We start from the raw sequence: 22,271 nt of genomic DNA, 5'->3' as shown, positions 1-22,271 counted from the left end.
CAGGAGCTGCAGTAAAAGGGAATATGTGAAGATGTGATATGCAGTGTAAAGGAGCAAATGAATCACAGCAACACAGTGTGTAGACAAGGCAACAAAAGCCTCCAACCATGTACATTTATTCATCATCTGCATTGCATCGCTAGTGGAAGATTTGACTACAACCACATGGGAGATCAAAAACCAATTGTTCAATTAGTCCTACACAAATAAATAAAGTAAGCTGAACTAATATTAATGCAGGTCCATTTGGAGTAAGGCTCAGAGATGAATATGTTTTGGCACAATATATGACTCTCACACTGTAGTTATGATAAAATATAAATATAAAAATAAAATCTTAAACCATTGCTCTGCTCAAAAATGAGTGGCAACGACAGTGCATCTTAAACTACAGTATGTGCATTATGCACCATACACTAAGTTAAACTGCTGAGGTTAAGATGACATTTTAAAAAACAGTTACCAGGAAATATGAATTGCATTTTCATTATCTGAACTTATTTGTTAAAATATTAAGTTCTCCAAAAAGTAAACTGATCTTTAAAAATTCATCAGACTAATTATTAGTGAGACAGTCCAATCCAGGAGAATGACTAAGAGACCAAACTATCATCACAACTGACAACTCTTCATAGATGTCAATGTTTAAAATAGATTTAATTTCCCTAATTATACTATGATCAGAGTAGTCAGTGGTTATGCAAGTGTGCAATAAGGAGAGGCAGTTTTTTTGGTTTGGGGTGTTGGTGAGTGACAGTGCTCTCCCCCATTTCAAGTATACAGTAGGTTGTGTCAGGTGTGTTTGCGTTCACACTGTATTTCCATCAGTGACTTAAGTAACTCTGCAGTGATTCCTGGATGAACTGGAGGCTGCGTCTATACAGGAACGAGTCCTTCTTCTCTGGCTTGCAGATGTTGAGATGATCTACATCCACCTCGATGAGCTCCCCGATGCCAAGATCTGAAACCAAATCAGAGCAGCCACAAGGTAAGAGCTACAGAAAGAAAATTAGAGACATGCATCCATATTTAAACTATACATCACAGATAGACGTCTCGTTTCCATATTGCATTTGTGTTACATACCTGCTGACTGTGACGGTACCACCAGTATCTTGATCATGGGACCAATGTTTGTTGGCAGCGTCTCTGCAAAGCTCAGCACCTTGAATTCCTTTTCTTTGGCCATGTTCAAGAAGTTGTCATTCAGGTTACGCAGTGCTGGTGAGTCTTAAAACACAAAAGGACAACAACCCACAGTAGATGTTGAAAATGTTTCTATGCAACACAAACAGTCCTGGGCCTCAAAAATAATTTTATCCACTCACCTTTACAAAGTTCCCTGACTTCTATAGAGGGAAAGAGGAGATATCTGACATTGACGGAGTACTCGGCCATAAAAGTACCACGGTGAGGAACGCTATAGAACATAATGCCCTTGGTGTTTTTTATCAGCCCGTGCATTTCAGGGTCCTCTGACGCATCCAGCAGCATCTTCTTCACAAGTAGTCCTGACAGAAAAAACAAACACAAGAGGATACGGACAAACGGTGAATCTTTAATCAGACATATCAGAAATAATATCAAACCATTTGTTTTTCATGTTGTGTTCAAGGGATGCGAGTAAAAATGTGGAAGGAGAAGTCTGACAGAATACCTCCCATACTGTGGGCTACCCAGACCACAGGCCTCTCTCCAACCCCTGCCAACTTCAACTTCTTTAGCAGCTCTTGGCTTCGGTAGGCCAAAGACTTCCTGAAGAGAAAAAAGAAAATAATTAATCAATGGTTTGTTCACCGATAGCCTGAATTGTGCATAGTGAATATTGGAACATTTGTGGGGCTGTGCAAGTATGGGCAAATTATGTTATCCCTGTAATTGAAGAGATTTTGCTAATTATATTTTGCACATCCAACATCATGACTGTTTTAAGCAAATTAAACTACAGTTCTTAGCGTAATAAAACATGATAAATGTTAATTTAAACACCTGTGACAATTTTCACACATTTAAGATTCTTCACCTTTGATTCTCGGCGGGGCACTTGGCCCCCCAGTCACTGAGGTGACTGTCGTATTCCACGGATAGGACTCTCAGGTTTGGACAGTCAGCAGCCAGCCATGACTGACGATAAAGGAGGACACAACAACAGAGAACAGTGAGAGATTATTCACTTCCTCAAAATCTGCATGAGGCCTCACCTTTATTGAGTAAACCAAACACTATCGAGTCTAGTCAATAGCCAGAAATATCAATCCACAGTTGATTTCAATTCATCAGGTAATCACACAAAGAGAATTTATGGAGATCCTGTTATACTCAATACATTAATTCAGTTGATGCTTTACCTTAGGCCAACACTCTGTGTAGTCGTCCCAGCTTTCTGCTTCCTTCTCTTCCTCTGACATATTGCGGTCCTTCTGCCTCCACGTCTTAAAAGCTGCCCCTAGAATCCCATGGATGAAGAGCACGTCTGCTTTGATAGGCTGGCTGGAGATGAAAACATTGTCAAAGTTAAGTGTTGGTTTGAATGTAAAATAAAATGAAATTTAATATGTAAAAAAAATTATGTGACTAGAGGAATAAATTATTTTCCTACTCGCCACGTGTTTGTGGGTGGAGGATGTAGACGCCGTCTTGGTATTTCTCTTTTACAGTCTCCCTATCCAGATTGGCCAGGGCACGAGCTGCATGCGACGCCTGCATGGCGTGAGGAGAGTGCATCATCTCAGCCAGGACAGACACCCAGCCTGAGGGTGAGTGAGGAAGAAATCAAACAAATAAAACAAAAAAAGATTGGAGACATTATATATATATTATATATCAGGTATAACAAATACAAATCTACAAACAAGTGTTCACAAGTATGAAGTCTACAAGCATTTCTGAATTGACAAACAGTTGATAGCTGTGGTAATAACATAAAAAAATGGTCATTTGGATGATAAAGACTTAATAGTTGTGGATATGTAATCTATAGAGGAAATAGGTACATGCAAAAAAAGAGATGCTTTAGATGATTTTTTGTACACTTAGTCCATGCACATAACCGGAACCCTCTATGAAACAATGTGACGAGTTACAGACTCACCAGACTGGGCTATGGCCTGGTGAACACTCTCATTGAGCGCCAAGTTTCCTATGATGCGAACGATGTTCCTCTGAATCTTCAGGGAGTCTCTACGGAGCTGATAAACCCTCTGGAGGAGCTGCAGCCCCCCACTGGCAACAATGTGGTCACAGTGGCTCTGGACCTGTGAACAAGAAACACTTTTTTCCAGTGAGTTCAGTACAGTTTTTCACTTATTGTGTTCCTGTCTGAAACAGTCAATTTTATGCTGGGGGGGCAGGAATGTGAACCAGGCATTTTCAGGCACTTTAGGATCCATCGCATTCTCAGAGCTTATTATTTTGACTCACTGAGATGCTTGTTCATCTATGGACCACATTAGCTGATTAGTTTCAGGCCAAAAGGCAAAGACATTTGAAGAACATTGTGTCCAGTTTATTCAGCGTTATAAATACTTGATTGCAGACAAAAGCCGATCCCGCAATTAATTAACTGAACTAAAACAAAGAGTACTTTGTGTTTGAAGTAGTTTTTAAATTGAATCACCATAAAACTGTGAGTGCAGAACAACCAAATTTGTTGTGGAATTCACTACTATGATGAAAATGATCAGTTTCTCAAAAGGAACTACTCCAGTCCATACCAAATCGAATTTAGATGCACACAGCGGTCATCAGTACCTTTGAGTGCTGAACCAGCGCCTGTAGGCAGAAGGATTCCACCTTCTCTGAGGGGACAGAGGTGAGGCTCTGGGCGTAGGGGAGCCCATTGCCACCAAAACACCATAGACCACCCTGAAACATGGAAGAGCAGAGGTGTTCATGATCATCATCATGACATTTCTGAGCAACAAGAGATTTTTGTTGCCATGTTGTTTTGATTTCAAGATAGCCATCTTCCTAAAGACTTCAGACATGAGCACATTTATGCATCCATTTGTCATGATTACCCGTTGTGCTGCCATGGAGTGAGTGCTCTCTCTGAGGGCCAGTGAAGTGAAGTACTGGACACATTTGTCCACCTCAGACAGAGGCAGAGACGCCAGCAGCTGCCTCAGTCCATCCTCTGCTGACCAACCCTGTGAAGAAGACGTTAACACATCTCGGTTACCATCTCAAGCTGTGGCAAAGGATCGGTGAAGCATATCATTGTCTATTCCACAGAGATACATACATCTTCCAGGTCAGGTAGCACCGGTGGGGGCAGGAAGAATCGCAGGTCTACCTGAGGAGTCCGGGCCAGACCCACTGCTGTCTGCTGGTCAATAACCTGGGCTGCTGTCTGATACTGGTAGTCTGCAATATTGACAACAGGTGTGACACAATCCCTCCTTATTTCACTTGTCGTATATGAACCTAAAATGATAAGCAACAATCTTTACACATTTTACCATGCCAGTGATGATTATCTGCAAGCTCCTGCACAGCCTGTAGTCGGATATCTGTATTGGCGGACTGCGTCCTCTTCAACAGGACCCATAATGCCACCTCATGTGGGTCTGCATCTACATGGCTAAGGCGCTCTAAAAACAGATACAGAACAAACTGAACATTTAGAAAGCAAAGAGGAAAAATTGTGCACAAACATTTTTAAGCACACACAAATTTCACACAAGTGAAACTACACTCTAGGTCTGTCTACGATGACTAACTATAAGGATCTACAATACCACCGTCAGATTATTACAACAGCTAGGAAGTTGCAAACCTTTTGTCGTCAGTTTGGCAGCTGTTCAATTTAAAAGGGTCAAAAGTAAATTTATTAGAGATCCCACTTGAATGTAATTTTGGGAGCAAGTGATTAATGTAGAGTTAATATAAGTGGCACAAAACTATCAGAGTCGTGGTCAGTTGCACAATAAACACATTGGTGCACAAACTATGTGACATTCCAAAACAGGATGTGCATGTGCAAAGTTGCAGGTGTTTCCTTTGGTTTTCATCTTCACTCCCCATAAAAATGAGTGGGAAAGTTTTCTAAGAGTAAACATTTGTGTTTCTATTAGCAACAATTTCTGCTTTTTAAATGAGGAAACACTGGTTTAAGTTCTCAGGTTTTGGACTTTCAGATTTCCAAGGGAAATTGTACTAAGGGAACAATTGGTTTCTTACCATCTAGTGAACGCAGCAAAAGCCTAGAGGATATTTCCAGAAACCGCCGTGCTGCTTTATGAAGTTCCCTCCTTACTTTGTTTGTAAGCCCTGGGCACGCACACACACACAAACACACAATGGAAAAAATAACAACCATGACCTTCTACAAAATATAGATTACATTTTTACGCTTCCAAGATAACAAACTGCAGTATAGGTTGTTAGGCAACTTCCTCTAAGTAAGTGAACCTTGACAAGTGAGATCAGTCAACAGACTGACCCAAATATTCAGAGAGGAAAGATTGTAGAGAGGGGGGGAGGAAGGAAAGACAGGAAGTAATGACCGCAGATGTCACTGGGCACCTGGACATGACAAACTTGGCAAGGCTTATTTTTTGTCTTCATACAATCCATGAAGCCACTCAGCATATTTGCCAGAGGTCATCCTGCCAGTTCTGGGGAAGTAGGGTGATATCTAATAACAACCAAAAAAATCTAAACTAAAGACAAATCTCAACACGGTCGTCTTCTTTAAAGTAAGGTGTTTCGAAGGGACACACCACCTCCCACTTCAAAGTCTCAATGAATGACATTAGTCACCTGCGGTGATGCTGTCCTTCTCATCTGTGGGCGTGGCTCTCAGGTAAATGTAGGACTTGTACTTCTCTTTGTAGATTGCACTGGTGTCAATGGTCACGGCCTTGTCCAAGGCTACGACCTCATTGGTGATGAAAATACAGCCCCTGCAGGAACATAATGGATACGGGTCACACAAACGGCACATGTCGGATTTGGCTATTCAGGAGTGTCAGAATTACACTATTATAATCTGCATGCACTGTAATCTTACCCTAAGACGACTGCGCCTGTTACTTTCGCAACCTTCCCTACATGTCAACAGAAAGAGAAATCATAATCAACCAGGACTTGAAAACAAACAAACAGTTAACTCAAAAGCATGCAGGTTGTGGTGTTGCTGCTGAAAACAAATCGCCTAATTAAATACTCTACTTAGATGTTTCCACTGAAGCGCCTTCCTCACTCGAGACGGCCCGGCGGTGCTCAGCCTCCGACAGCGGATCAGACGTAGAGCCGCGGCATACATGCTCCGCCTGCCAGGGGGTCGGGGGCCAAGGGGGCCGAGAATCACACCGACCGACGAAGACCGGCCACTGTCCAACCTAGGTACAAAGTTCACACTAGACACTCTGTTGCCTGCACATCGTGTGGTCGAACGCACTTTTAGCTAATGCTAATTTAATGATACGCACGTATACGACGGGTGCCCACAAGGCTGCAATGAGCTAAAACGCGCGCACTTATTGTGTATGTCCAACTTGTGTCGAGCGGTTGACGCCTCGTCAACTCGTTCACAAGTTCCCCACCAGCTCACGTTAGCTAACTTTTAGCTGCCGTTGTAACGCAGCCCGGTGTCGTGTCGTGAGGGAGTGTGTCAGTCTAAGTCCCCGCCGCGTATCCTTGAGTTACTCGAAAGCGAACTTCTTTGACAGTCCGAACTCAAACGTTAACACCAAACACGAAGCTAAAATGAACCTTTAACGACTGACTCGCTAAATACTTAGCTTTAGGCTAAAGCGTCGCTTTATGCGCTCGTCGACTGGAAGCTAACCAGCTGACTTTAAGCTAACCAGCTGACTGTAAACTAACCAGCTGACTGGAAGCTAACCAGCTGGCTGGAAGCTAACCGACTGATTTTAAGCTAACCAGCTGACTTTAAGCTAACCGGCTGATTTTAAGCTAACCAGCTGACTGTAAACTAACCAGCTGACTGGAAGCTAACCAGCTGGCTGGAAGCTAACCGACTGATTTTAAGCTAACCAGCTGGCTGGAAGCTAACCGACTGATTTTAAGCTAACCAGCTGACTTTAAGCTAACCGGCTGACTGGAAGCTAACCGACTGATTTTAAGCTAACCAGCTGACTCACTCTGTCGACCTGTTCGTGCGGGTTCATTCTCATCGATTAAAAGTGAATCTACCTTATTTTTTCACGTTTGGAGAGGACTGTGGCAATAGTTCCACACCACTGCAGCCCGCCTGATGTTTACAGTGTTGTCTCTCAAATAATACGTCATCTACCGTAACTAACGAGGGGAAAGAAAAAAAGAAAAGAAAAAAAAGTTACTAGACGTGACGTGGTGTTTGTGGTGAGTAGTAGTTACACACTTTTTTATTTACTAAGCGTGCAAATATAATATCTGCGTTGCTCAAACTGGACTTAAATAATATATTAAGGGGGGTGGACAAAATAATCAAAACACCTGAAGTGGTTAAGCAGTCCAATACAACAATCATGCAATCAACCAAAACTATATTATATGTCGTAGGTCATATTGATTACAGAAGGACGTGTTGATGTTGTTTGTGGTGGTGTATTTCTATTGTTGGTATTTACCTCATTATCAACATCACAATGCACAATTGCACATCAAAATCATCATTTGCCCAACACAGGGGACTCTCCCGTTTAACTGAACAAAGATCCTTTGATTCCCAATAGAATTTTCTTTACAGTGTTCACTGCGGCCCAAAATAACACAAGGAGATGAAATATATTATAAATGATTATAAATGAGCATGCCAGTCCGATTGACCTCAACTTCTCTTCTCCTCTCTCTGCCTTGGCAGCAGAAACAGTTGGACATTATCATTTATTTATTTTTTCAAACTGGCTCAGTAAAGCCTGATAACAAGAAGATATCCTGGGTATGTTGAACTTGCTTCCTAGTACAGACCCCAGGGCACTGCCTTGTTTGTTCAAGCAAAGCTTTGTATGAAAAAAGCAGTTGTCATGTGTTGAGTCTTGCTTTTATTGCATTAACTTACGAGTAATTCACATTCAAATATATATATATATATATAACATACAAAAATGCCTTGAACCTAATGCCCTCTTTTCTGTCTCTATGTCCCATACGCCACCACACTTACTACAGTTGTGTAAATCCATCTGTGAGGCAGCAATTAAAACATCTGTGTTTATAGCTGTCTCCTCCGGGCTTTGCATTAATACGCCAATGTAACATCCACAATTTATTGATAACATGTTAACACAAAAACACTATTCTTCATTTGGGGTACATATACCCAATGCATCTCTTTTTTTTGCATAGTTATAAGATGACCAGCAGGGAGAAAGTCCTGCCTTTGCCTCATGAATGCCCAGCGAAAAGCATGTATTTCTATTTTTTTCTGGTCTAAACAAAGCAATACTCTGTGCAAGCATACATGTAGTGTCAATCAACATTGAATACGGACTGCTCATTTTTAAGAGGAATCATTTCTGTTCCTAGCAGCTATTGCCACATTGTTGAAAGTGTTCAATAGTTGCTTTAAAATACTTTCACATCATTGTTGAATAGTGACGTACAAATATGCTTTTGTCAAATCCACATATGTATAACTAACCAATGGACATACACTTTTACAAAACTGATTGTTTTTGCAGATTGTTGTTGTCTCGAGCAGGGCACACAATTGACCTTGACTTCCGTGTCCATTCCACCCAGCTCCACCTGGTCATATGAATCAATAAAGCTTTATTCCAGTATCATTTGTGAATCCATACTTCAACTCTGGGCTCATTATAGTGTCACCATGGTTCTCTCACTCCTTTCAGGTGCATGTTTCCTGATAAGCTCTAATAATGCTCTCATAAGCCGGAGGTGGAGTCTGTGTAGCATGGAAACCCCTCACGCCGTTGTTTCCCCAAAATGACTCGGGTCTGGGCGGGGTAGCAGCTGGCTGGGCTGCGGCGTGAGCCGATCCAGTCGTCGTGGTGAGCGTCGGCGTACGGGGCAGCGTGGTCTGGCTTCCCTCCTCTGCCTCCCTTGCAATTTGACTGCACTGGAGAAGCGGGTGAAAAGTGGAGGCCCTGAAGCTGGATTTGTGCCCCAGTGGGTCGAGGTGATCTGGGGACGATGTCTGGCGGTGGAAGCTGAAGGCGGCGCTGACCAAACTGTTGTTGCTGCGCCGATCATAGCTGCTGTTGCGGTTGAAGCCAGGGCGGTTGCGTGGACTGGTGCGTGATTGGCGAGGGGGGCGGCGGGTGATGCTGGCAGAGCCTACTCTGCGTCGGGACATCCAGGTCAACATCACGTAAACCAGGGCCCCCAAGACCAGGCCCACCGCCATGGAAACGCAGAAAGCGATGATCAGAGGGACTATGAAGAGAGAAACATACATAAAAAAAAAGATATTTTATGGTCTGTGTCTTTAGTTTAAAAGTAGATCAGAACATGCAGTGCAGCTAAATGCACTTCATCTAACTATTATCATCCCCTGGAAATGGAAGGAATTTTAATGAGAATCTATGGCCTTACCAAAATTACAAAAAAAGCATCTGTTTGTTTGTTACAGATGGAGGATTGCTAGCAGTTTCTCACAAGATGGTGCATCTTGACAAAATAATAATAGGCTTTCATCTCTCATGTTTCCTAGAGCAAGTCCTGTGGAGACAGCAAACCGATTGCCTTTCTTCCCCACAAAAAGTCACAGACATTTGCTTATTGTTTTTTCCTCATAAGAAGTATTGTCATAAGCGTGCTTGAGAAAAGAGAGAGAATGCAGCGGCTAAGACAAATCCTGTTGGACCTCTGCCAGTGAAAATAAATCAATTTCCTTTCAATACAGTTAAATTTAAAAAAAAGACTCAATCTATTTTGCTACTAGCCCATATTTCCACTGGAGCTTCTCTATGACTTTAGGAAAAGGAAAGCAGACACTGGTCAAAAGTCATCTGGAAATGACATTTAGGAAAACCCAGGAAGAAAAAAACACACACACATAGACAACATAACAGCACTTCATAGACTTGGACTGAGTATTCTTGGAAACTAAAAAAGGTTTCTTTTGAATATCCTAGATTAGTTTGATTAAATAAAGGGAATCTACATAATATATTCATTTGTTAGAACTTAAATTCCTTAGAGAATAGCAGTGCCAATCAGAGAGACCACATGAAGAAAAACCAACTAAGAGAGAAGGGAAATTAGAAGAAACTCACCCGCATCAAAAGACTGAAGTATTTCCAGAAAAAGATTTGTGCTGTTTTCGGCCATGACTTCACTTCGAGAAGAGGAGAGACTCAACTCAGTCTTAATTTTACTCTCTCTTCTTCCCCCTGCTCCTCTGCCTCTGTCAGTTCTTGCTTTTCTCCCTGTTTTTCATATGGGCTTTCCTGTCTTTCTGCCTCCCCTCTTTCCCGTTCTCTCACTTTCTCCCTCTGTCGCCCCTTGCGCACTTTCTCTGTCAGTATGTCTGTCCCCCCTCGGAGAGAGCCTCAGCCCAGAGGCACACAGGACTGGCAGCGAACTCTGGCAGTCGCCTTGTTTATGGAAGCGGAAAACTACACTGTCACATTTCCTGCTTTTCTGCTTGAAATTAGCAACAGGAGTGGCTTATCTGTGCGGGACAGAGATCCTGGAGGTGGGGAGACGGGGTGTTGCTGTAATCACTTCCTCTCCCATCATTTCCTTCAGGTTGATTAATGTAAAACAGTTTCACCACAGCGCCAGAAGACTCAGGTCGTCAGCCTTCACCATGGAAAGTGCACCGCGCGCACCAAGATTTTTTATTCCTTTCAGAAATGATAGATACCGTATTTGAATCTCCCCTCCCCCCCGCCCTCCCACCACAGAGACCACAGGCAACAGTTTTGCCATCAGCTGCACCGGCAGCTACAGTCCCGGGTATGAAATGAGCGTCAGAGGCAAAACCACAGCTTGGATTTATGGTGGCAATACTGTAAGTGCTTTTAATACTCAGTTGTACCGATGCAAAATAATATACTATTCTGGAGCATTTTCGAACGATCCAGAGGCCTGTTCTGATCTGCAGGATCTTCGTTTGTAAGCTCAGTCTTTCCACAGTGTCTGCCAGGTCAGCTGCGGCTGCATTGGACGTCTGGTTGGACATTGTATTTCGATAAGATAAAAAAGCAGCACACATACTCTTTAAATGCACCAACATGTTTCCCTTTTGAGTGTTTTTTTCTTCTCTGTCCATGACGAATCAGGATACAGCGGATGGAAACGAAGCTCCTCACGTTACTCTTTCTCTATCTCACACTCAGCATTGTTTTAATCCCCTCCAAGCCGAATCTGCAAGGTCATCAGTACAGTCATAGGGAAGGATGCTAGTACTCTTATTGGTATGTATCAGATGTAGACCAGCCCATTTGCCCCATCAGCGTTGGATTTGTACTTTAGTCAACATATGGGTCCCATTCAGTATGAGGAATCCTGAGAAATTCATTGTGAATGTATTTTATTAATATGTTGACTATTTTGTACAAAGCTTGACCTTTAACATTTGTATCTGCTGTGAAATCTTGCCAAAAATAACCAGGAAACACCCATAACAGTATATGTGGCCATTGTGTCCCATTGTAGTGTAACTGGAGAGTAACAGACTGTTCTATTCGTAGGTGGAGGAGATTTTCTTTGAGCTTTTCAGCTTAAACTTCAAAATGTTGTCATTCTCCTGAATAGTAGATTTTACTATTCTTGGACAAGGGAAGAGGGAGAAATTATATGTTATGGTATGCTTTTTGGTTCTCCATGTATGAATTAATACCACTGATCAGAAAAGTTTGGATGCTCTGTTGTAAAGAAAACAGAAGCCAAACAGTCTCTACTGTTTGTTCCCTCCATGACCAGTAGATGGAGGAATACTCCACCATAACTTCCACGCACATCTCATAATTTGCCGGTCCACTCCCATTAAACATGCTTCATGTAGAAATCCATGTTGGGTTATCAACTTCTATTTCTTTTTCCACAGAAATCCTGTTTGAGCCAAGGTAACATCTCAAATTGAACATGCACACCTTTCCTCTCGATGTGTAATAGTGTGTGCTTCATATACTATACTGATTATTATATTACATGCATACACTGCATCATCCTCCACATGTTTGTTTTTTTGTAGAAAACTCACTCCACAGTACTTCATGCAGCTCAAAGTATGCATGCTTATGGTCTGCGATGACACAAGACAATCACTTGGCTTGCAGTTTTTTGCTAGAGTTGCAAAAACCAGTGGCTTTTTTTCCCCCCCACAAGGAAAACAATGGGAAATGGTTATTAAGTAAATTCCAAATCTTTTTGTTGTCTCACAACTTCAATGTGCTGCAAACATCTGGTTGATATAATTTACTTGGCGCCGTTTGTAAATATGTTTGTTCCCTGTGTTCCAGGAAAACTCTTGAGAGAAAAAGAAATAGCTTATTTAGGCAGATTCTTTTGCAGTACATTGAATAGAGTTGCAGAGCACTCATTCCCCCTTTTGGCATTATGTTGATTTCAACTTGCAGGTTGACGGTGAAATTTCGAATGAGATTTTAGAAAACTGCTGACTGCGCATGAAAGAGATTACCACACACTGGCGGTCCTGGTCCCAGCTCTAGTCTCTGTCTGTGCAATGATTAGATAAGAAAAGGGATTCTAACAGGGAAGGGTTCGGCTACTAAAGGGAGATTTCCTATTGACCCACGTGCTTTGTCTCTGCTCTCTCTCCTCTGCTGCATCAGTGGCTCTTCTCTCTTTGGCTGAACGTGTTTGGTCCTGAGGGGCTCTGGACGGTAGAGGTCACCCCGAGCCGAAGCTGCGTGAAAAATGTAGGAATCAGCAGTCTGTTCCTGCCGCAGAGGAGCCGGCCAATCCAGCTAAATCCCCCAGTGTATCATCTCACTGGCAAGTCTAACAACATGAACACAAATTATTCGATTCTGATGTACATTTATTGGGATGAAGCAATTTTGTTTTTACTGAGTGGGTTAAGGTTAAACTACCAAGCTTATCTATTTTGCCCCTGGCTTTTCTACGACAGCTGTGCTTGGGCACACCTGTAATTCGGATGTATTAGATTTATTTTTGTCCTGATCATGGAATATATTATTGACCATAACCTGCATTTTTTTTGACAATGTGGAGAAACCTGGTTTTAGAATTTATTTGGTGTGAGCTTTGCTACATGAAAATACCTTATTATCACAATAGTTTGCCTCTGGGAATGAACGTTTGTCATTTTCCCAAATTCTAAAAGTCTCGATCGTCACCCCTCCCCCACACCAGTTTGGCCAGCTGAGAATTATTTCCTCCCGGTAAACACCTTGTTTACTCACGGTCTTTGTTTGTCACTGCTGACAAACAGTACACAGCAGAGCTTTGAACGGGCATCTTGACAATACAGAAAACTAGAAAATCTGGATTCAGAAATAAACTGTGGAGGACTGCTCCATGTTGTCCTGCTGATACAAATCCATCAAATCGCCCTCACTCACCTGCTCCCACTGCCGCAATGTTAATAACACGAGGCCATTCCGCGAATTAATCTTAGAAGCAGATGGTCCAAATATGTACTCACAACTGATTGAATTCAACGTGCGAGTGTCATATACCAAAATTGAGAATCGGCAATCGATAATCATTTATTAACTTTTTTTCATTTTTCATGCCCACTCCTCTACCTCTTACTTTATTGAATGTTGGTGTGGCCAGAGCAGCACCGCTCATCTTTCAGCTCCTCTAAGAGCTCTCCTGAGATGATGATGAAAGGACTTGTCTAATGGGATTGCACATCGCGATAAGTGCTTAGAGCCCAGGGGTTCATCACAGCTCCCTCCTGTTTTTCAAAGAGCCGCATTGATCTGCTGTGGACATGTAGAGTTTTATTGGCAGGGGCATGTTTTGGTTATTAATTAATTAATGAATCAATTATATGGTTCCTCATAATATTTTTTTCCCCCTTTCCATCTGCAAAATTTCTAATATAGCTTGAGAAGTAATTTTTATGTCGGCTCCAATTTCTTTTTTTTTAGATACTGTACAGGATTTTCATTTGTGAAATGGAGTGGCCTCTTTAACCTGAGCAGCAGAGATGCAGACTTTAGTGATAAATCTCGGTGCTGCTCAATACACAGTTAATAATATAGCAAATCATAGGGTCCTTTAAGAATTTTTTCAGTTCATTAATCTTGTTGTTACGTGATTCATAAACACCAAGTCATCACATCTTTACTCTTGTAGGTTTAACAGCTCACAATCTAATAGTAAATTAAATGTTAAAACAAAACACAACCATGAGTAAGAAAGTGTCTTTAATCACATAAACCCAGTTGGTATTTATATTGATCCAACAAGAGAAATATATGTATACATGTGCACATATAAAGATATAGCGATGGAAGATGTTCCTTTTTAGAAAATCACATCAAGTAAGTGATGTGTTGTTGCTGTCACTGGTTTACTGAAGCTAATTCTGTTCTTTCTCTCACTATTTCACTTGCCGACTAACACCTTGTCTCCCACACTAACAAATGTAACACACCCACTCTTCTTACAGTGGCACCAGCAGGCACGAGAAGAGACCTGGCACATCATTGGTCCCGAAGTCTCACAGAGATGGAAGAGCCATCCATTCTGATTGGACAGCAGGTGGCAGTGCATGTGGATGAAGGAAGCTGTCCTGTCCGCAGAAGTAAGAGGCTCAGGCGAGGGAGGGGACCTCCGAGATGTTCAATAACACCCACACAAACACACACACATGCATGCTCTCACACACACAAAACAGTATGCACTTACATCATCATTGGGAGGAGGAGCTTCGCCGAGTCTGAGGATTGCAGACTGCTACTGCAAAAGGGATGACTTGAGAGGGGAAGCACACCAGCATGGGGATGATTCAGCCTTGACATCCTGCAGCCAGTGTGAAGACATAAAAACTACTGCAGCCCAGTCCGAGTCCTGATCAGAGCAGGACTCGGATTTGATGCGCAGGAGTTGGGGCGAGACTTCGTTGACCGTAGGACAGCACGATGGCATCACCCCGGCACTACGGACACACTACTCGGGATATTGCCAATGTGATGCAGAGGCTGCAAGGTAGGCGCAAAATGCTTACTCACACTCACGCTCCTCCACCTTGGTTTGCAGCGTTTTTAGAGGTGACCTGGTGCTTGGCATGACACAGCAAAACAGGGAGAGCTCAAGACTCTTACTGTTACTGTAAAAATGCACCACATGCATCGTCTCCTTTCTGCTCGTGACCCCACGAGTCTTGCCTCTGGAGTGTTCAAGTTCATGAGTCTTACAAATGTGTGGTATGGGAAGGAGTGGGGTATGCAATGTCACAGCATGCAGTGCTCAAGTACACTGGACATTTTTTGCGTTGTTATCAAATATGCTTTGTCTGACATTCAGTTTCTTATCAGTGCTTTAGTTTGCTTTACTCTCTGTGGTGGTTTTGTTTCCTTCCGATAGAGAATAGAGGAGGAGATGCACGCAGCTGAAAGGCTATGCACAGAACCATGCGAGTATGACAGAATCAAAGCCATAAAATTGATTTTATGCTGCGGAGGACCGACCGAAATAAATGAGCTTAAGTGAGCCAGTTTGTGAGAGACTGTATTGTTGCATAGGTATTAACTTGTCTGTATTCATGTGTGCACACGCTTGCTGTGTGTCTGCTGTGTACGTGACGGCGTTGACGTGCACGTATACTGTACACGTATACTGTACACGTGCATGTGCGTCTTCGTATGTGTCTCAACTCGACAGGGAAGCAGACAATGGCAACACTAATCCCCAGAGGAGCTGACGGGATGAAGTCTATCCCTCCCTCTTAACTCTGCTGTAGTAAGACAATCATCCTACTGTACCTAAAACTATCTGAGGCTCTAACACCGGCACGAGTTACAGACGTTATGTTTATTCTTTTGAACCTTTTGGAATATTCAAAAAGGAATTATTATTAGCTTTATCTTCAACCTTTATCTCATTTTCACACTGTATTTGCAGCAGATCAGCATTTTTTGCATTTATCCTCTCCCTAAATGTTAGATTATGTTGTTCCTCCGACCTAAAACAGTGCATCTCTTGTGTGGCCAAATCAACACATCCCACACTGACAGTATCAGACTGACTACACTCACAAAGTAACAGGAAAGTCAGGTGACACCAGAGCTGCGATTCAATATGGCCGCTCCCTGTGTGGCTTCTGAGGTGGCAGAAAGCTGAGAACAGCATCACCAGCACACGTGTCTCCTCTGCGTCACTTCATGCAGGTGTGGGTGCACACACTCCGAGTCCCCAATGGTGCCAGTATTGATCTAATTTTAGAAGCTTTTCCACTTGAGATGTCTCTTCGGTGTGAAGACAGATTCATGCAGATACACAGCGAGACATAAACAATTCATTTCATTTGAGGATGCAGCAACAAACCCAACCATCATCAGAGACGCTCCTGTTTAGAGGAGCTGCATATTATTTGATCTACACCTTCTCATCTTAGGTGTTTATGGATATCTTGCAAAATGAACATAAAACAGTTTTGCCCCACGTGTAGCTTGCTCCAAAAATAGTCTTCTGACTGAGCCTGCGGATGGGGGGTGTGTGTCTGTACAGCAGGTGGTGAAACTACCACCAAATATTCCTTGTTTACAAACAGTTGCTTTATTGTTTATTTCTCGTGGCGTGTAAGAATCTTAGATAAGATCAGTCTTGTTGCCATGGTTACCCTTAGATGGATTGAGGCTTTCTGGGAACAGTGTTTCTTTAACATAGCCACATTTGCCATGACCTCCGACTGTGTTTATGGTGAATAAAATACGTGGGCTTACTTCAGCTTTAGCTTTCAGATACAGAACTCTAAGTCTAACATGCTGCATGTGTGAATGGATTTGCTCGGACATCAGTTATACATATTGTCACGTGTCACTTTTTGCGCCCCATATGCTTTCCTCTGAGTACGTGATCACATTATCTTTCTTTACTGGGGGCACATGGGATCTAATTTGACGTGTCATTTTGTTTGATGTGTCCCGGTTTGCCGTCCGTCTCCTGGGAGATGAGAGCTGAACCTGTGATGATATCATCAAGACACTTTTGTCAGAATCAAAGAGGAACACATGAATGTTTTTCATTAGTCTAAACTTGAGTCAGCTTGATTTGCTATATTTATGTGCTAATGCTCACTTGTTTTTGAGGAAATCCTGGTTGCAATATAATTTCTTCCCACCTGAGAGGTTGAATATAAGTAATCTAATACCGTTTGCATGTCTTTAAAAGCCCGACTAGATTAACATATTTGACTCCTCCCCTAAAGCGAGTACAATGTTCTCAAATTAGCCGCGTACCTCAAGTCGCCAGGTACCAAGAAATGAACCACGCTCCCCTCAGGCTCAATTTGGAAGCTGTAAGGAAATGCTCAGAGCAACATTGTAACAATCAAAAGTTTTGCCCCAGTTTTGGGTCTGTGTTTTTCCCCCTTCAACCGTCTCTTTTGGTGTATTTCACTGTTGCAGTGGGAAAAAAACCCGCAATTAGTCACACCATATGGCGGAGAACGGCAAAGGCCGCTTTGAACACCTCCCAGCCTGAACTCCTCCATATGCTGTGGAATTTGCCCGTTTGTTGTCTCTCATTAATGAGATAAGCAATACGCTGGTTTTTCCTATTTCAATTTCTCACCTGGTTTCTGCGTTGTGGGCGGCGGGGGCATACATTCCCCGCCTACACCTCTGGGTTTTGCCGTCTGCTAGCCTCCCGAGCACACAAGTTTGCTAAGTGTCAGTTTTGTTGGGAGCACCTGCTTGACTTTTTTTGTGTGTGTAGGCGATGTGTAATTCTGAACTGGCAATTTGCTTGTGGCCAGATAATACAGAAGGAGACGGCGTTGCTCAGTCAGTTTAGGCTTAGGAGGTTTTGTTGTGTAAAGCAGAGTGACTGCATTTTTAAAAGAAATGTGCTGTGCAGTTTAAATTTTAATCCCCAACTAATGTTATTTTTGTCATTGAAGATGCTGAGCTGGGGAAAAAAAAAAGTTGAGGAGTAGAGGCTAAAGGGCAAATTCAGCATATCTGGAAGACACGAATGGCACACTGAGAGTGTTGGATTGATGAAAAAAGGAACGAGAGGGGCAGCGGGGAGAAGCAATGAAACGAGGCTGGGAAAAAAACATGGGAATCGGAGAACCAGAGAGAGACCACACACACCAGTTCTTTAAGCTGCCGATTGCTAGTGGGACTGGGCACAGATCCTCAGGTTGGCACGGGGCCAGGGTGACATCCTGTTGCCAGGGGCGACATTATGGTTTGGCCGCAGCCAAGGAAGGCCGAAGCAGACGGTCACCTTGAGCCATGCCAGCCTCCTGTTTAGTTCTGACACCACCATTTATCGTCTGCGGCTCTGAATACCGCAGCTTCACACACACACACACACGCACACACGCACACACACACACACACACACACACACACACACACACACACACACACACACACACACACACACACACACACACACACACACACACACACACACACACAGACACTGATACAAACACTGTTAAAAATAGCTGTTATGCATTTTCTTCTCTTTTTTTTTAACACCTATCATACCACTGGGAGGCACCAGTTTAGCTGAATGGTTAAAATGACCCAGAGCAAGTATTCAAGACGGCCAGACCATTAACAAGAAGCCATTACTCTGTCGCAGCCTCAGAGCGGTGGCACTAGGGTCAGTGTGGAAGAGAACTGCAGCGTGAACGTTTTTTATTTATTTTGCTGCTTCTTCTCCTCGTCTTTCCAGATTGTGTTTATGACTTGTTGCCATAGCAGCAGTCGCATGAAAGCCAGCGCAGGCTCTTTTTTCCCTTTTTTTCTTCTCACCCTGTGGGCTTATTGGCCATATCTGGTTCAGCTTCTGAACATTACGCTTGATTAAAATGGTACGGTTTGTGTCTGTGTGTCTGTGCACTTATTGTGTTTAGTCCATGCTACTTTCTCAGCGACACCTTCTATTGCAGATCAGATTATAATCTCTTTTAACTTGACAGTCACTGAGGGTTTGAGTGACATATCACAAGATTAGGGTCACCGAGGCTTCACCCATACAATGTGGATTGTGTGTGTGTGTGTGTGTGTGTGTGTGTGTGTGTGTGTGTGTGTGTGTGTGTGTGTGTGTGTGTGTGTGTGTGTGTGTGTGTGTGTGTGTGTGTGTGTGTGTGTGTGTGTGTGTGTGTGTGTGAGAGTGTGTGTGTGTCTGTGTCTGTGTGTCTGTGTGTCTGTGTCTGTGTGTGTGTGTGTGTGTGTGTCTGTGTGTGTGTGTGTGGGCAAACCGTCATCTACTCACAGCTTTCTTTGAAAGCTCAGACCTAGAAGAAGGTCATAGTGTATTCCAACATTAGCTCGGTGAAGAAAAATAACACACGTCAGCTTCTATTTATAAATAGTTCAAACCAGGAGGGTGGAAACTGACAATCACTGTATTCATTGAGTATTTAATCTGTTGTTTTATTTAAAAAAGCCTGAAATAGTAACAAAACGCGTGCAGCATTGTAATAAAACTGACAGTACAAAGACTTTTTATAGATGTATTATAGATTTATTTAGGATTCTGCATCACAAGGTCCTGTTGACCATGTATAAACCATTACATTCAGTTTAGAGCAGAATTACAGCTTTAGGCCAGACTGATTTCATGATATATTTCTCTACGATCCCTGATCCTTTCTGTCAGATAGAGGCATCAGATGGGTTTGATGGACATACACAACAATGTCCACACTGATAAAAATCCTGACACCTGAGCTTGTGACCCCAAGACACATTCAGCCTCTGTCTAAAATACTTTTGATTCTCATGCATTCTCTTATCTTTCACCCACAGGAACCTCTGTCCCCTTCTTTCTTCATCTGTCACAGTGTGATTGGATGTTGGAAAATTCTGCCTCTGGCGGCCCATTTAGCACTTGAAGGGTTTTTAAATAGAGGTCAGATTGTGATGCCCCGAACTCTGAGAGGTCAGTTGGCCACATAATGTGATGATTTCAGCGTCCCCTCGTTCCGAGTGAAATAGATAATTCCCAATTTTTATTTAATCTGCTTGGAGCAGCAGATGGGTTGAATTTACCAGAGCAGTGAGATTTTTCAAAAAAATCTGTCTCTAAGAAAAGAAATACACCCACGTCAGTCGTCGTTCTTGTTTGTAAAAGTAGGCACTTTGTCAAATGTTTTTTCTCATGTAGTGTCTGTGTTTGCTTCTCCTGGATTTAGTTTCCATATATTCCTGAGGATCCATCATCCCTTTTCACTTACTTCACTGAAAATCAAAAGCAATGGCGTTGCTGCATCTATGAAATGTCATTTCCCGTTGTGTTTCATGCTGACCCCCCCGTCCCTCTGGGCCCCTTTCTCACTGTAAGTCTTCCCGCTCCAGACACAAACACAACCTGCCACCTGACATAACAAAGCCCCCTTTTCCCTCTTTGAACAATTCAAGAAAGTTCAGGGAAAGAGAGTTAGCATTTGGATGATATTTAGGAAATTTATGTTTTATATTACACTTTTTTTTATGGAAATAGATAATGCCTTTTACAGACCAACTAGACAGGTGGTTGATGAGTTAAAAAAAAGTTAAACATCTGCTACAGCTGCAGATTTAGTGAGACGTAAAAGGGACACAGCTCGATAAGCATAAATACACTTAAGTGGTTATATGCAACATGATTCTGTAGATAATTCTGGCTCTGTTCCCATCTGTATTCTTTTTTTTATTTCACAGCAATGAGAAGAATTATAACTGAATTAACTGCTCTGGCCACAGTGATTTATTTAGTGTGCTGACGCCAGTGCTTTCACTTTACTCGTCCCTGTAATGTGTGGCGGGCCACTGAACCTGGATAAAGAGCTTAGACCGTCTGACCCACTCCTGCACTCCCACTCACACAAAAAGCATCACATGGCCACACACACACACACACACACACACACACACACACACACACACACACACACACACACACACACACACACACACACACACACACACACACACAGAATACACTGAACGATCATCATGCACATTCATGGGGAGAGCAGCAGGGGAACATCAAGCTGAAAATATTTTTTCAAAGCCAAATTGAGTCTTTTTAATGTTGGTTGTGGCACTGTACTGTGTTTTTGATATGACCCCTGGTGCCTCCAGTGGATTAGATGCGTTGTATTAGCCCCATGTTCAGTCTATTTGCGTATGGTGTTAAAATCTGGCTTTGTTCCGCTGAATGTATTTTCCGGGATAAAGGAGGCTTTAAAAAGTAGAGACAGAGACAGAGACAGAGAGACAGAGAGCGAGAGAGCGAGAGAGCGAGAGAGCGTGCGTGCGTGCGTGTCAGCACTGCAGGTGCTGAAATTACTGTATCAGTTGCCTGACTTGAATGAGCCCCGCTCGAGGCTGCATATTTGGACATTCATGTCAACGACACCGCGCATCTGCTCCTGAAAAGGGAGTGATGGTGCTCGAGAGAGAGGAAATGGGTTGTTTTCATAATCACTTTGACTTGTTCCCCCTCCTCACTCTCTTTAATATGGTGTCATTACTACTGAAATGCAATTAGCCATGCTAATGGGCTGGCATTTGGACTTCCGTCTCAGCACTTACACCGAGACTGGTAAAAATGTGCCATAGATGAATTGGGATGGCGACTGAAGAGGCTGAATGGGCATGTGAGGGGCTGAGTGGAGACGATGTGGGGGTTGTAAAGGATGTTATTGAGTGTTAGGGGCTAAAGTACTCCGGCGGAAGTGCAGAGAAGATTTTTTTTCTTTTAAATGAGGTATTGTTGGGGTGCAAGCGAAGAGGATGTGGACAATGAAGCTATTGGGACGAGTAAAGAGGCAGAAAAGCCACCAAAACCTGTTAAAATCACTTTGTGTGTCAGTGAGTGTGTGTGTGCTTGTGAATGTGTGTGTGTGTTTGACAATGGTGGTTAGGGGAGTACCTCTGTATAGCACACAGCAAAGCCGTCCGTTTAGAGCATGACAGCTCGAACAGGCATGTTCCAGTAATGTTGCACTGCAGAAGAAGATGCATCATGGTCAGAGAAACCTATAAGGAAAAAAATGCTCTTCTATAGCAGCATGGTATCAACATTGCCCGTGATTCTCACTTGGCGAGGCGTGGTGGTATGTTCTTTGAATTTTAAATATACGCCAGCTTGAATAATATTAAGAGGATATAATTGAATGAATGCATTTCTCAATTTATTACCTGACAGCAGAGCGTGTAACCTTGCGCAGTCTGTGGGAGGAG

General features: G+C 42.8%; 3 protein-coding genes across 3 annotated transcripts in view; 1 reads left to right on the top strand and 2 right to left on the bottom strand.

The window, feature by feature from the left end:
• Positions 1 to 78: 78 nt before the first annotated feature.
• On the bottom strand, positions 79 to 7,277 carry serac1 (serine active site containing 1). The gene is made up of 17 exons (XM_035617822.2): positions 7,162 to 7,277; positions 6,175 to 6,344; positions 6,014 to 6,050; positions 5,764 to 5,906; positions 5,182 to 5,271; positions 4,461 to 4,592; positions 4,244 to 4,365; positions 4,020 to 4,148; positions 3,751 to 3,864; positions 3,092 to 3,254; positions 2,600 to 2,750; positions 2,349 to 2,490; positions 2,024 to 2,124; positions 1,658 to 1,755; positions 1,329 to 1,511; positions 1,087 to 1,230; positions 79 to 961 (listed from the first exon to the last, which is right to left on the bottom strand). Exons 2-17 carry the CDS (start codon positions 6,266 to 6,268, stop codon positions 825 to 827), a joined length of 1,980 nt encoding a protein of 659 aa, XP_035473715.1. The 5' UTR covers positions 6,269 to 6,344; positions 7,162 to 7,277; the 3' UTR covers positions 79 to 824.
• Positions 7,278 to 7,971: 694 nt separating this feature from the next.
• Positions 7,972 to 10,540, bottom strand: myct1a (myc target 1a). The gene is made up of 2 exons (XM_035617845.2): positions 10,188 to 10,540; positions 7,972 to 9,345 (listed from the first exon to the last, which is right to left on the bottom strand). Exons 1-2 carry the CDS (start codon positions 10,240 to 10,242, stop codon positions 8,798 to 8,800), a joined length of 603 nt encoding a protein of 200 aa, XP_035473738.1. The 5' UTR covers positions 10,243 to 10,540; the 3' UTR covers positions 7,972 to 8,797.
• A 3,993-nt stretch (positions 10,541 to 14,533) lies between these two features.
• Positions 14,534 to 22,271, top strand: part of LOC124849606 (nesprin-1-like) — a 38,156-nt gene continuing 30,418 nt past the window's right edge. The window contains exon 1 of the mRNA XM_047328852.1: positions 14,534 to 15,066. Coding sequence (XP_047184808.1) covers positions 15,000 to 15,066 — 67 coding nt within the window. The 5' untranslated portion in view covers positions 14,534 to 14,999. The remainder of the gene's footprint in view (positions 15,067 to 22,271) is intronic.

Source organism: Scophthalmus maximus, chromosome 18 (assembly GCF_022379125.1).
Source record: "Scophthalmus maximus strain ysfricsl-2021 chromosome 18, ASM2237912v1, whole genome shotgun sequence".
Classification (NCBI taxonomy): Eukaryota; Metazoa; Chordata; class Actinopteri; order Pleuronectiformes; family Scophthalmidae; genus Scophthalmus; species Scophthalmus maximus.
This window is presented reverse-complemented; position numbering and strand designations above follow the sequence as displayed.

What these genes read in the sequence shown, in the direction of transcription:
- serac1 (XM_035617822.2), bottom strand. Translation starts at nt 6,268, where the DNA reads ATGTATGCCGCGGCTCTACGTCTGATCCGCTGTCGGAGGCTGAGCACC. An exon ending in GGTAGCCCACAGTATGGGAG is followed by an intron (nt 1,512 to 1,657) that starts GTATTCTGTCAG and finishes TTTTTCTGTCAG; the next exon opens with GACTACTTGTGAAGAAGATG. An exon ending in AGTCAGGGAACTTTGTAAAG is followed by an intron (nt 1,231 to 1,328) that starts GTGAGTGGATAA and finishes TTGTGTTTTAAG; the next exon opens with ACTCACCAGCACTGCGTAAC.
- myct1a (XM_035617845.2), bottom strand. Translation starts at nt 10,242, where the DNA reads ATGGCCGAAAACAGCACAAATCTTTTTCTGGAAATACTTCAGTCTTTT. An exon ending in ACTTCAGTCTTTTGATGCGG is followed by an intron (nt 9,346 to 10,187) that starts GTGAGTTTCTTC and finishes CTCTCTTCATAG; the next exon opens with TCCCTCTGATCATCGCTTTC.